Source organism: Papaver somniferum, chromosome 5, assembly GCF_003573695.1.
Source record: "Papaver somniferum cultivar HN1 chromosome 5, ASM357369v1, whole genome shotgun sequence".
NCBI lineage: Eukaryota > Viridiplantae > Streptophyta > Magnoliopsida > Ranunculales > Papaveraceae > Papaver > Papaver somniferum.
In genome coordinates, this window is record NC_039362.1 from 199,451,545 (window position 1) to 199,465,992 (window position 14,448).

General features: G+C 36.2%; 1 protein-coding gene across 2 annotated transcripts; it reads left to right on the forward strand.

The window, feature by feature from the left end:
• Positions 1–7,627: 7,627 nt before the first annotated feature.
• Positions 7,628–14,018, forward strand: LOC113284245 (ribosome biogenesis protein BMS1 homolog). Of its 2 annotated transcripts, none has more exons than XM_026533659.1 (11): positions 7,628–7,945; positions 8,066–8,156; positions 8,243–8,361; positions 9,288–9,478; positions 9,643–9,853; positions 10,543–10,896; positions 11,618–11,857; positions 12,316–12,534; positions 12,927–13,136; positions 13,240–13,341; positions 13,539–14,018. In XM_026533659.1, the coding sequence occupies exons 1-11, from the start codon at positions 7,715–7,717 to the stop codon at positions 13,707–13,709; spliced, it is 2,139 nt and encodes a 712-aa protein (XP_026389444.1). In that variant the 5' UTR covers positions 7,628–7,714; the 3' UTR covers positions 13,710–14,018. The 2 variants fall into 2 exon arrangements, with proteins under 2 accessions (XP_026389444.1, XP_026389446.1); XM_026533661.1 differs by having other exon boundaries at positions 13,465–13,600.
• Positions 14,019–14,448: the final 430 nt, after the last annotated feature.

Consider the following 14,448-nt stretch of genomic DNA (forward strand, 5'->3'; position numbering starts at 1 on the left):
CCTTTGTTCTTCACTGTTTTGCTATCCATGTTTTTCCATGTTATGTGTATTGTTCAGTTTCTCCATTTGATGTAATGTGTTGTTGCTATCCATGTTATGTTTCATGTCTCCTGTTATGTTATGTTTCTGTAATATTTGTATCATGTTCTGTACTGTTTCTGTTGTGTATGTTCTGAATCCCAAATGCTAGGACTAGATGAAATTATGAACCAGCTGAGATAGTCTTCATCATGTGCAGCTCATGTTCAGTGTTGCTAAGCCCTTAGACTAGTTGTGCTTTAATCAGACAATTAGCACTTTGGTAATTATCTTAGCTGTGAGTAGAATATCCCTTAGGTTAATGGTGGATTCAACATCCTAGTGTTCTTTCATCACTCTTGTTTACTGTCTCCCTTCATTGCTGTTTTCTCAATAGTTCACTGTTAGTTTACTGTTATGTTTAGTGTTTAATGTTTAGTTCCTCAAATGTTAAATTTGTTCACTGTTAGTGGTGGAAGTTTAGGTTAGAATTCATGTAAATTGAGCTGATTGAGAAATGGAGGAATTTAGTGTCCACTGTTGCTTGTGATTGATTGTGCTGTTAAAAGACAGTCAATGCTAGGAGTAAAACAGTTGGACAAGCTTCTTCTCCTTCCATTCCATTTATGTATGCCCTGGAACATAGGCAGGCTAGAACCTCCACCTAGCTCCATTAGGGACAAGGATTTAACCAAAAAAACAGCCACTGCCTAGCATCTTTCCTGTTCTTCTTTGTTATGTATCTGTTTTTGTGGCTTCTTATCACTGTTTTTATAGCTGTTTTTATAACTGTTTTGTGCCCTGTTCTTCCTTTGCCTTTGGCCCTTGGCCATTTCCTTTGATTTATCACTGCTATGCCATTGTAAATTTGCATACTTTTGCCCTGTGTTGCTTACATGTATATACCATTGTCACTTTTTCTTTGTACATGTCATTGTAAATGCCATCCTTGGCCCTGTGTGACTTAGTGCCCTGTCTGCCTAGAGCCTGCTTTACCTTGTCTGCTGCTGCTCCAAACAGTTAGCTTAGAACCAAAGGCTAAAAGCCCAGATTCATTACAAAGCCCAGTTCGGTCTTGGGTTAATCTAGAAGCCCATTGACACTCAAAGCCCAATGCACTTCAAAGGACAAGCCTAGTGCACTTCAAGACCAACTGAGCCCAAGCTCAGTTCACTTCATTGTCAAACAAACCTATAATCCAAAGGTACCCTAAGCCCAAAGCCCAAAAGGCTTCATAGTTAACCAACAACAATTTAGGAGCCCAAAATAGCTAGAAAACTCCAAAACACTCCCAGTCTCTGTGGATCGACCCGTACTTGCACGAGCTACAACTGACGACCGTGCACTTGCGGTATTACTGTAGGCCCGTTTTTATTGCGCTTAATTTTCACACATCTCCGGGCCCACCAAGTTTTTGGCGCCGCTGCCGGGTTTTTCTGCATTTGCGGTTTCCTCGTTAACAAAATTCTGGTGTATGTGTTATTTCTTTTCCCCATTATATTTTGTTATATAATTGAAAAAATATCACAGGTTGTGCGTTAAGATCAATCAATTAGAATATCCAACCTCGGGTTGTTGATTTACATTGATTGACACTTGAACATTGGTCTTTGGTACCGTTCAAGTTACACTTCTTATATCAATCAGGCTCATAGATTTCTATTTCCTGATTGCGGATTGAAATAAGAATTAGAGATATTAAACTCATTGACATACTTTATTCTAGATTGAGTCTGACTGTCTTGTTGATTCTCTAGAAAGTTTATTGGAGTAAGTCCTCTCAGATTGCCAAAGGAATTGTTGGGTGTGGTTATTAGACCCCCGCATTTTCAGTATGTATATATTTTTTGATTTCAACTTTATTGATATTGAAAATATGAAATGCTTTATAATATGTTGAAGATAAAAAAATAACAAATATTCGATAAAATTAACATTTGTAATATTTCATTATGCTTTGAAAGTAAGTAGTCAAGATTCTAGCATACACGACGAGTCTTCAAAAATGAAGGAGAAGCTTCAATTGAAGATTAAATATATGATTAACGCGAAATATTTGTGTGGTTTGGTCCAAGTGGCGATTGAAACGCTCACCTGGAATCATATTGATTTAAAGTCCTTAAACTACTCTTAGAGAAAGGGCTATGGAATGAGTGTTTTTAATACTCATTCACTGCCAAATTGAGTGAAAGGTTGAGTGAAACAGTGTTATGTGACCGTGGGATTCTAAAAAAGCAGACTAAACGGCTGATGTTTATCCGTTTGGAGAGAAAAATCCTCCCCAATATGCTTAACATATGCCTCCTCATGGTTTTTTCTTTTCTTTTTTTAATAATAAAACCTAATTGTGGGTCCCGTATCTAAGTGTTTTAAATTAGTAAAACTCTGAAAATAGGTTTGGGAGGCAGATTTTCATCCGCTCAATGTGGTTTTTTTCCAAACGGAAGATTTTTAGCCGCTTAGTGTACACTTTCAACCACTCATTCATTCCAATGAGTGTATGAGTGATTATTTATGAATGGGTAGGTATTCTCACTCCATAATAACACATAATTTGCAGGGCCGTCTTACACGTTCGAGGTGCCCTAGGCGAACGTGAAATTTGGGCTTTTTACGGGTCACCAAATGACAGTGAAAGTTAAAATTTAAGATTATAGGAAGATAGATTTTACATATTTAACATGATAACTTGAATTAGGCTATGCGATCGTAGGCGACAACAAAAATTTCAGCCATTTTAATTAGATTTTGGGTTATAAGCTGAAAATTTGGCACAAAATAACCACAAAACGGGTTGGTGTTCTCAAAAACTAAGATTTTATGACACAACATTTTACTAACACTTATATATATTACATATTGATTACTGTTAGAAAAAAGATTTTTTTGGCCCCCAACAATTTGGGGCACTAAGTGACCGCGTAGTCTGCCTAGCCCCTAAGATGACCCTGCTAATTTGAACAAATCGAGTGATACTCATTCATATTGAATGAGAACACCCACTCCATAGCCCTTACTCTTATAAGATTAATCCAGATATTGGTAGAAATAACTGTAAGCAATTGATGATGAAGAGAGAGATTGTACGTGATTTGTTTTGTTCTGATTACTATTTATTACAAAAGATTATGGAATTTCTAAAAGTTGGCAACGAATAAAATAGGCAGAATCTAGAACTTCAAGGGATGTTTCTAAAATACTTAAATATAAAAAGGAATGAAATCATCGAGCGTCAAAGAAAAAGAAAAAGAAAAAGAAAAAAAAGCACAATATCCATAATTAAAACAAAATACATTGAATAAAAAATTACGACATTAGTAAGATTGGGCAATACATATGATGTCCCATGGAAACCTGTCTGCTCTTCAATTTCGATCTGAAACTTATCTAAGTTTGACGAATTTCGTGTTTCTATTCTTAAGCAAACAATGTTAATAACGGGGAAGCATGTAGTTATTCCTGAGCATAGAGTTGATACTCTAGTAAGATTAAGACTTTTTTTGCTATACCTTGTAAGTTATCATGTCTGCACATATATAAAATAAATGTGTTCGTCGAGGATATAGTTTCTTTCAATCTCATATCAAAGTTTTTGTACATCAAGTATTTCGCGATCATACGTTTTATGGTCATCGTTTTAGTTATCTCTTATATGAGTATCCATTTGATCTAATAAGTTTAACATTCTCTGGATTTTATTTATGAGACCCTGTCGTTTTTAATAATGGTAAAATATCGAAAACTTTGTTTTAAATATTAATTTATCAGCGAGTACCCATAAAAATCTATTGATGAAAGGATCATGTTATATTTTGGATCCTGTTGCTATTTCAATTCATTCCATATCTCAAAACTTAACATTCCATGCTTCCCAAGAAAGACAATCTTTTATCTTGATTGGTCGCTCCTTTGTGTTCCTCTTCTTAAGAATCCTCGTATAGATTCTATGTTTTTCAACCAAGAGATCAAAAACTAGGTTTCACGAAATGGTGTCTCATGGAGATTATTAACATAATCATAAACCCTAACATAACTTAATTATATCTTAGATGAATTACTTAAATAATGAATTTTGAGAAGCCGCATAAATGTTGGTACCTTAGATTTCCGTCAACACAGACACGAGGAAAGAAAGAAGGAAGGACGAATAGAAGATGAAAATAAAGGGGATTGACCGAAGAAACAAGGAAAAATAATATCGTGATATGGATTTTACTTAAAAAGTGTGTGGGATAATAGTTTGTTTGGATTCCACCAGATAAGTTACTTTCGAATTTCAAAAAACAAAAAAGTTAGTTTGTGAACACAATTTTAGAATGATTTTTAGAAGAAAAAAAGTTTACTTTTATAAAGAAAATGTTTTTGTTTATGGATTCTGAGACTGACTTATTCTTCTAGTATTCAAACAAGCTCTAAGAATTTAGAAAATCAGAAGTTAAGTTTTATGACATAATTTAAAAATGACTTCTGATGGAAAATATGAAATCAATTTTCTATCAAGCAAAATCATTTTGCTTCTGAATTATGGGATTAACTTCTTCTTCCGGAGAAACACTTGTACTTCTCATAATTTTTAATTGTAAAGTGAATGAGCCAAGTTGAACTCGTATAAAAGACCAAATTACACTAGACAGTAAATTAACTTGGTTCAGGTAAAGTATTTTTTTGGTGGAATGAGAATCTTTAAACATTGTGGATGCTCCAATACCCTAAAAAAAATGACTGTTTTGGCATCCAACATCGTGGATGCTCTACTACCATACAGATGCAATACTTTGCGGTATTTTGAATAAGGGAATGTAAGTTGTGTAATTTCACCATTTGAAAGACAACGAGAAATTTAAAACCTCTTTGATCAATCTGATATTTTGAATTAAAGTCCTCATTGACGAGAGAAAAAAGTTTGAAAAAACAACCTGAATTCTCACAACATTCCCAACTAAAAATAAGCCCAATGGTAAGGGGGTGCGTTCGGCTGACAGAGCCTTGTCTCACAGGGTAACAACGATCGTTGAATCCTGATATTTGGACGGTTGAAATTATTTTATAATGATCGGGTTTGTCGGGTTTTCCCATCCGTGACCCATTCTAACTTCGATATTTTCTAGATCCTCTTTTCTTTTTTTATGGTAGTAACGATTCATTCAAGTTCCTCTTCACTTCCCTCTGAGATAATTAATTCTAGAAGAGAGTTTGATTATCCTTTTCGAAGAACACTACCGTGATGGTTTTTTGTTTTTCTTATGAGCAGTTTGATCAATCAAGGAGTATTATTGCTTGATCAAACTTGGAGCATTAAAAATTCTATTAATTATAAGAAAGTTTCAGACGCAAATCCTACAATCAAATCAAAACCCATGTTTAAAACATGATGATTAAACAAAATCCAGTTTCTCTAAAGTTTTACTATTGATTTTTGAAGTTTTTGTTACAGAGGTTTTCATAGGACAATTTATGATACACCAGCAAAAAAACATAGATCAAAAAATTGAGCGTTACACTAAAGATTCATGTAAGATATGTTGGCATTTTCATATGACTCAATCTCTAGAGGTAAGATCTGGTGGTTTTAATTTCTTTTGTTGGATTACTTCTACAAATTCATCATCATCTTCTCAATGACCTGAATGTGTTCTTCAAAGTCAATATTACTTTTGAGATTTGATCTAGTATTATGTTTACAGGATTCATGCTTCTGGAATTAATCTTGATTCAATTTTTAAGTCATTTAATCGGAAACAACAATATCAATTTCTTCTGAATTGAGACTTCTCTAGCAAATGATTAAAAAAACGATGACAGAGAAAGAAATCGTACAATTTTTTTCACGTGGGTCATGGGAAACTCGGATTACCCAAATAATTACAAAATAATCTCGTCCATTTAGACACCAGGATCCAACGACCATCGTTACCCTGTGAGACTCTGTGAGATAAAGCCCTGTCACTCGAACGAGCCCCTAACTCTTTAAAAGTAACTTATTGAAACCAATTTAGATGAGAGTCTCATTTGAAGATGAGTTTTTTAACTTCTTTGATGATGTTGATCATATATGGTACACCACGTCTTCTCTTCGTTGTCAATGTGTTGTTACTTTCAAACAAAATCACTCAAGCAATTGCAAATAGAAGCAAAGATCAAATTGAAAAGATGAAAGTATCACTTTTTGCAAGCAGGGGAATAAAACATTCAATTTGGTCTTTCCATTTGCAATTGCTTGCTTCCTAGTGAACACCATTTATCCAATCTTTGATTTTCTAGACAAAAAAAGTTGATTTAACAGAAATTATGAATTATTTAGTATTATTTACATAATTTAGGCCACTTTCCTCGTGTACAATCTACACTGTTATACAAATCCATGAGATTTAACTCTTAGCGCATGTTTAACAAAAGCCTTTAAGAATTATCCCAAAACATGTACTGTAAACCATAAGAAACCCCCATTTCCAAAGCATCACCAATACGCTCCTATGCTGCTATCAAAAATTAATCCCAATTCCCAAGAAACCTAAAACATCAAAATCTAAAATTGCATTGACACCACATAACCCCCAATCACATAAAGTGCGTGATAGACCCAAAAAATATTTGAAAACCACACTATAAATATCAACTATTTCCTCCGTTACTTTTTAATAGGCCAGTTTCTTTTTTTTGAGAAAATTAAGGAAATTAAGAGAACTAATTATTGAAAGTGGTCCTCTAGACACTTGTCAATAAAAGAAGTGAAGTGAAATGGTCCCCATGACACTTGTCAGACAAAGAAATAAATGAAATGGTCCACATAACACTTGTCATCAAAAGAAGTTAAAAGAAAAGTGGTCCCAAAAAATTAAAGTAAAATTTGAGTTTCCCAATTAGAAAATTGGCATATTTTTTTGAAATATTTATTTATAAAAACTGGCCTATTAAAAAATAATGGAGGGAATATTAAGTCAGTTAGACATCCCTAAGACAAAAACAATAAGAGGTGTATCCAAATACCTTATGGTTTCCCAAGTTCTTCTAGTGTTGGCTTCTTTAAGGCTTCTTTGGACATTTTCGAACTAATTCGCAAGTGGATTGGTCTCCCCGTAACAGTGCCATCACATGTGAACAAAAAATGAGACACATCAAATTTACATTGACGATTTTCTAGAGTCGTTGGGTATACATCCCTCGACATGGACGACTCTTTCTCTATGTTGTGACATACATCCAATTCATGGGAGAATTTAAGATAATCTTACCATCAACACAATCATCTTTGTTGCTTGAACTTTCACCAACATCACTTCTAAAAATCCTAAATTTCCTCTAAAACCTCCTCTTCTTCTTCTCAACTCAAACAACAATAACAAAAAAAAAAATTGATTCTAAAATCTGAGTTTAATCTAACATAATCTAACCACACTAATTAACTTAACTTAACTTAATTAAATTTTAATACTAATCATTCAGGGACAGTTTAGCCATCTAAAAATATTTTGGTTAAGGGGTGACTCAATTTGAGTTTTAATGACCTTTTTTGTCCTCTAGTGGGAGCCCCCTAATTGTTTTTTGGGGGCCCCAATTATACTAGGTTATTAAAGTAGGGCACCGCATTATCAGTTCTCACTTCCTTCAGTCTCAACCACGGGGACACAGATTCCACCGAGTTAAAATAGAAAAACCTCTGGGCAAATTAGTTCTGCTGGTGTAATCTAGGGTTGAGATGGGGATCGATTCTTCTTCTTTTAGTTCAATTAGTAATCGGTACGAGGGTAGATTTGTTCGTCATAGGGATTATAATAACAGTTTGATAATTTATGACAAAAAGAGTGATGACAGTCGAAACGCACAGTCACAAGCAGCAACCACTGATCAAAAAGAGGTACAATTGCAACATGATCTCGAAGAAGAAGAACCAGTTCCATACGTTGTTCTAGTTCAAGGACCTCCCAAGGTATTATTATTTTCTTTGCTTTTAATCTAAATTGAGGTTTATGTTTTGTTTATAATTTTGTCGATTATCTTATTTCTAATCAATTACGAGGTTATGACCCTTTTTAATACACGGTTGTAGGTTGGGAAATCCATGCTGATTAAATCTCTAGTGAAGTTTTTCACTATGCACCATCTAGATAACGTTCGAGGCCCTATTACTGTGGTATCAGGTACTTGTTGTTTGCATTATGTGGTCTTAGTTGTTCTAAACCCTTCATGCCCATGTGATAATCTTGTTTTGTTGTATTTTTGATAGGTAAGCATAGGCGGCTGCAGTTTGTGGAGTGCCCAAATGATGTTAATGGCATGATAGATGCTGCAAAATACGCTGATTTGGTGTTATTTTGTATTGATGCAAGTTATGGGTTTGAAATGGTAAGTGACAATAGAAAGTTTGTGTTGATTTTGTTTTAATTAGTACAAGAATGACTGTTCTGATTCCTGCCTTACTGGATTTACAGTTTATACCAGAAACATGTTTCATGCACATGATTAATTGTGAAAAAGCTTTCTAATGTGCCATCATGAACTTTCTTGTACAACCTTTTGAATTTATTCCAATGACACTGCCCTGGGCTTTTCTTTGACTAGGGGAAAATCATTACCAAGTTTAGAGTGTCTCTATTCCTCACATGTATAACAACGATATGGGTATGAGTATTAGTACTGGTTCTTCGACGATATCAGAGGCCAAGTGTGCATACATCATCCACTAAGTTAGACATACATAACCACTACACATGAGTTACATTTTGATCAAATAAGCATGACACGCTATACTTTGAAAAAATAAACAATCATGTGTCTTCTTCTTCTCGTTCATTCCCGCTTCTTTTATCATTTCATGCTTTATAGAAAAAGTTGCAGAAATGTTAAAATTTTATGCTGCTGTGTTGGGAACGAGTACCAGAGTAGAGTTCATACGTGTCCCTACGGGGTAATTCTTTTAACAGCAAAATGTAGTCCACTCGTCGTTACACAGCTTCTCACATATCTATTATGATATATGATGTTCACCCGTAATTTTCCTCTTCTTTTAATGTATAGCGGCATGATACAACTGCACTGCGTCGACAATTATTCACCGATACAGGAAACAAGGCGAATTGGAATTTGTGATTGTATTTGTATGCCTGCTGTGTGATGCCTAAGAACAAGTCACAGACTCTCAGTCTCTGTTCATTTTCAAAAGAATGCAGATAAAATATTTTAGTTATTATGTCTTCAAAGATGTTCATTTTGAAAATATGGTGGTTTTGAGGCCTTTCTTTCTTCTTGCAAAATGCCTTTATTGATTTCAGGAAACATTTGAGTTCTTTAACCTTCTACAAGTTCACGGCTTTCCAAATGTTATTGGTGTCCTCTCACATCTTGATAAGATCAAATGTGATGGACAACTAAAGGTAACCAAGCAGCGCCTCAGTCGTCAGTTCCGGAACGAAATATACGGCGGAGCAGAACTATTCTACTTATCACGTCTTGACAATGGAATGTAAGTTTTTGTTTAGATTACTAGGGTCATATGATTCATGCATTTAATGTATATTGTTTGCTAATTTTTAATTTAATGGACTTATTAGTAGAAAAAAATCTGCAAGTCTCAATTAAGGATTGCCGCTTATCCATTGTTGTTTCTTATTCGTTTATAATTAACAGGTACATGGACGATGAAATTCACAATCTAGCAATGTTCATATCAGTTATGAAATTCAATCCTTTGTCCTGGCAAACTGCACATCCTTATGTGCTAGTCGATCATTTTGAAGATGTTACTTCTCCAGAAAGAGTGCAGATTGACAATACATGTGATAGAAACATAGTTATGTACGGTTATCTCCGAGGCAGTAATTTTAAGAGAGGAACTAAGGTACTTTCTCTAGCTAGGTTGTTTTGACTCTCTCTCTCTCTCTCTCTCTCTCTCTCTCTCTCTGAATACTTGGTATCTTTTATTGGTGCACGTCAAACGTGCTTTGATTCTATTAGTTTCAGAACTCTAGACTTCTAGGAACATATTCTTGTTTGGCCACCTTGTGAAATATCATACTGTATTATGTTTGATTTGGTTGTCGATTTTCTTAATAAGAGCATATCAAAGAACGAGAATTGTTGTGTTATGAGCCCCATATAAAAGATCTAGACTTACAATAATGTTGTTAAAAGTCTGTGGGCATCCAACTCAAATCCTATAGGCAATGAGTGGAATGGCCCTTCCATATTGTAGCTGTTGTTTATTTTGGGGATCTAAGCAATGTTGTACTATTACCCTTCATAAATGTAGCTTAAAGAAAATTCGATGTTGAGCCCACTTGGAGTCATTCCCCGTAGATGTTAATTGAATAATTTTCATATCCCGAAGGCCTTTTAGGAGTCTTATACTATATGAAAAAAGGAATTTTTGCGTTATTCGTTGTTGCAAACATATGCTTGCTTTTATGAGCAGTAGACACAGTAAATTATGCTTTATTAGTTTCCGGCCCATTGTTCTGTATATCCAACATATTGTTTTCACTTTTTCTTCCACTACTGTAAGTACTGATTTAAGGTGTATAATACCAGGTGCATATTGCTGGTGCTGGTGATTTTCCTGTATATGGTATTACAAGCTTAGCTGATCCCTGCTCTTTACCAATTGCTGCCAAAATGAAGGGAGTGAATGACAAGGAAAGACTCTTTTATGCACCAATGTCTGGTCTTTGGGGTCTTCTCTATGACAAGGATGCAGAATATGTAGATGAACTCAACGATAATGATGAGGTAACCCGATCGGAGATTGAGGGTTTCAGAGCAGGAACTTATTTAAAGTTGGAGGTTCATGATGTCCCTTTTGAGATGACTAAAAATATTGATCCCAATTGCCCTATTCTCGTCGGAGGTATCAGTCTCGAAGATGAGAATGTTGGATATATGCAGGTATCACACTAACTTTTGAATGTATTGTCGTTAGGCAATTGTCAGTCCGCATCATAGCACTCTTCCACTTTCTAGGATGTGTGCTAGGATGCATATTCAGAATTTTTTAATTTAACTAGTACGTCCATGACTTGTGAAAATGTCAACTCAATCTCCTCTGGAGGTTTCTTCTTCTTCCAAGCCTTTAGTCCCAAACAAATTGGGGTAGGCTAGAAAGGGGAGACGTCCGAAACAGTCACCCATAGGTACTGCTCCCGCCCTTTCTTAAGGGAATGGCTTGTTTTCAACCAAACAAAGATACACGAGGAGTTCCCAAGCACCCATCTTGGTACTGCTCTTGCCTTCTATTGGTGTATCGCTGGCTCGCCAAGCTGACCACGACCCTATTCTCGTAGGGGAATGTCTGGGGTTTTACTGTGGGCTCGCGCCCAACATGGACATTCCTCCTTTATCCTGGCTTACGACAGGCTGTGCCAAAAAACTACACAGGCGGAGTTAGTCTCATTCCGAGGTTGAATCGATTTAATATATTGTTGTATGTGAACCAAAAACTAGAACCTAAAACTTGAATAATAACCCTTATGGGTATTTGTGAAGGATCATGAAAATGAGGGATACCCAGATTTTTAGTTCTCTCTTTATTTTACTTTATTTTTAATACGAAACCTCTCAAAGAAAGTGTATGCTTCGATTTTTGAATATGTTTTTCTTGTACTTTTAGGCGAGGCTTAAGCGACATAGCTGGCATAGGAAATTATTGAAGACAAGAGACCCAATCATTGTTTCAGCTGGTTGGAGACGTTACCAGACCAGACCCATTTATGCCCAGGAAGACGGTGGCAATCGTTTGCATCGAATAGATTCCACTCCCGAGCACACAGATTGTCTTGCAATGTTTTGGGGTCCTCTTGCACCTCCAGATACTGGTTTTGTTGCTGTACACAATCTGGCAGGCAATAAGGTCTGATGTATTCTACTTGAACTTTTGACTTATCATCACTATGGTATTTCAGTACTTGATTAATTGCAATTGCAACATAGAGGGGTATTCGTCTATATAAGATGAAATAAATGTGCGTGTAAGTTCGTACCGTGTATCCTTGATTTCCTGCGAGTACCTGGCGAAAACTAAGAAAAAAAACTAATTACTGTACTCCCTGAGACTTGTCTTGTTCAGATGGTATCTTACATTTCATGAATACATCACTGCGCCTAATACTCACATTTTTTGCCCGTCATCTGCTGTTTTTCGGTTAATGTAGCAAGTGTAATACATTTTTCTTTCTTCTGTAGAAGAGGCTATCCCTTAATTTTCTAAATGTAAGGATGTGAGAATGGGATGCTACACCACTGTTGTTGATTTGCTTGTATGTTTGAGTTCTATTTTGTTTATTGATCGACTTGTATTTGATTCCCCAGGCTGCATTTCGGATTTCAGCAATGGGTGTCATACTTGACTTTACCCAGGCTGCAGAGATAGTTGCAAAGATTTTGAAGAAGTGCAATCAAGTTGGGACTCCTCTCCAGACCTTCAAGAAAACTGCTCCCATCAAAGACATGTTTACGTCAGATCTTGAAATTGATTGGCTTAAAGGTGCAGCAATTCAGACTGCAAGAGCTCGGGGGAACGTTGAAAAGGTATTGTTGCCTTGTGCCAAAACTAATTTCGGCGGGCTGTGTTTGCTCTTTCGTGTTTTTATTTATGTGCTTTATCGGGTGTCTGGACTCTGGATTCTACAACAACAGCTTGTGATCCATTTGCTTTTGTGATGCTGTAGTGTATGGATGAACAAATTTTCTGTGACCGTTCTTATGGGAAGTTAAATTGTTGGATCCTTTCCATGTGGTCCACAACTAACTCGTGTGTTTCCAGACCTTCATTAGTTTTCTATAAAGTCGGCAAGATTTGTTCTCCTAGTGAATGACCAAGTTGCACACACGTTGGTGTTGAAATCTTTTGTTGTGTCAGGGGATATAGCATTTCTGTGAAGCTTGTTTCTTTGGTCTACTAATTGTGCTTAATTGGGCAGGCTGCTAAAAAGAAGCTCGTTAGTGAACTTATAAGGAAGGGAGATCAACGTAGAGAAGGGATTGCTAGTTGCTCATTTCAGCACAAAATTTCTCTTTGCGATAAAGTTTTCATGCGCGTGTGGAAACAAGTAAGTGAACTGAAGGATTCAGGCGACTGTACTGGACAAGGCATGGAATCAGTAGGTGAACTGAAGGATTCTCTCAACAAGGTTATCTCCTAATCCTGAATTTATGGTTTAATTTTTGACTTGCAAGGTTGAATTTTTAAATTTTTCCGCATCTCAACTTACTTGTATTTGTTCCAAAACCAAGGTTGATCCTGCTAGGAGGCAGCAGACGATTACACAACGACGTGGTGTGGTGTTTGCCGAGAAGAAGAAGAATACTGGAAATCGGATCTGTAAAGAGTACCAGGTAAGAAGACATGGGCTAATACAACGCTTACCATAATTCATCTCAATCTTCTAGGATAAAACATACTGTTCCCATGTATAGCTGCTCGCTCATTTTAGAATGTAGTCTATTTATGTGTTTCAGAGATCATTGTCCGGTCTACTTTTCGATACAAGGAAGTCGAATCTGATTGGTTAGACATTGTGTTTATGCTACAGTGTAAAAGGAGGCCGAAGGAATGTAAGGAGCTTTCTGAGAAAGAGAGAGAGTTTATGCTAGAGTGTAGAAGGAGGCTGAGGGAATGTAAGGAGCTTTCTAAGAAAGAGAGAGAGTTCTCAGAGCCGAAAGGAGGGTGGGGCAAACTCAATTATATACGTATAGGACATTAATATTTATTGAGGAATTATTCATTTATTGTTTCTGCTGCTGAAGCTAAGGGATCAAGGTCTCTTTCTCTTGACGCTTGCTTGATGGTTATTCACAAGAATTATGGGTTTTTGTTCTACTAGACTAGATCTGTGATGCTTTTTGTAGTGTACTTTCACTGCTATGTACAATGGGTGCAATCAGTTATCACAGTTTCTTTTTTTCTTGATCTCTAATTTGATTCAGTTTGTAGAATGGATTTTGTGTACTTATGTGGGTTTGTTCTCTGACTCGGTTTAAGGAAATGACTTACTTTTTGTTCTGGGTACTGAGATGACTTTACTTCGGTTACAGCTCTAAAATTTTCTTTGTTGTTCACTTCTGACCAAATGAGAGCTTTAGATGTACCACTCTCCCCGCTTTGTAGGAGTTGCTCCAAGTAGATAACAACAGAAACCCTTTTCGCTGTGGTTTCCATAAGAAAAAATGCAGTAAGGCGCCAACTCGGTAGTTTAGAACCAGATTCAAATCTTAGCAAATGATTTAAATTGTTTCCAGTGGATCGTACCAAGGAAGAACCCAAGTCTTCGCCATATTGTCGTCTCATGTGCAAGAACGTGACCCCAGCGAGAGTGCGACATCCAATTGTACTATCAGTCTTTCTATTGGCCTCGGAAAACACCAGCTTGGAGAACAGTAGAAACAGTACAGCGGAATTGCATTATGCCAAGGAAAAGCACTACGACCTTTTTGCAGATCAAA

Coding starts and splice junctions, on each gene's coding strand:
- LOC113284245 (XM_026533659.1), top strand. CDS start 7,715: ATGGGGATCGATTCTTCTTCTTTTAGTTCAATTAGTAATCGGTACGAG. Junction 8,362..9,287: donor CAAGTTATGGGTTTGAAATG/GTAAGTGACAAT, acceptor TATTGATTTCAG/GAAACATTTGAGTTCTTTAA. Junction 11,858..12,315: donor ACAATCTGGCAGGCAATAAG/GTCTGATGTATT, acceptor TTGATTCCCCAG/GCTGCATTTCGGATTTCAGC.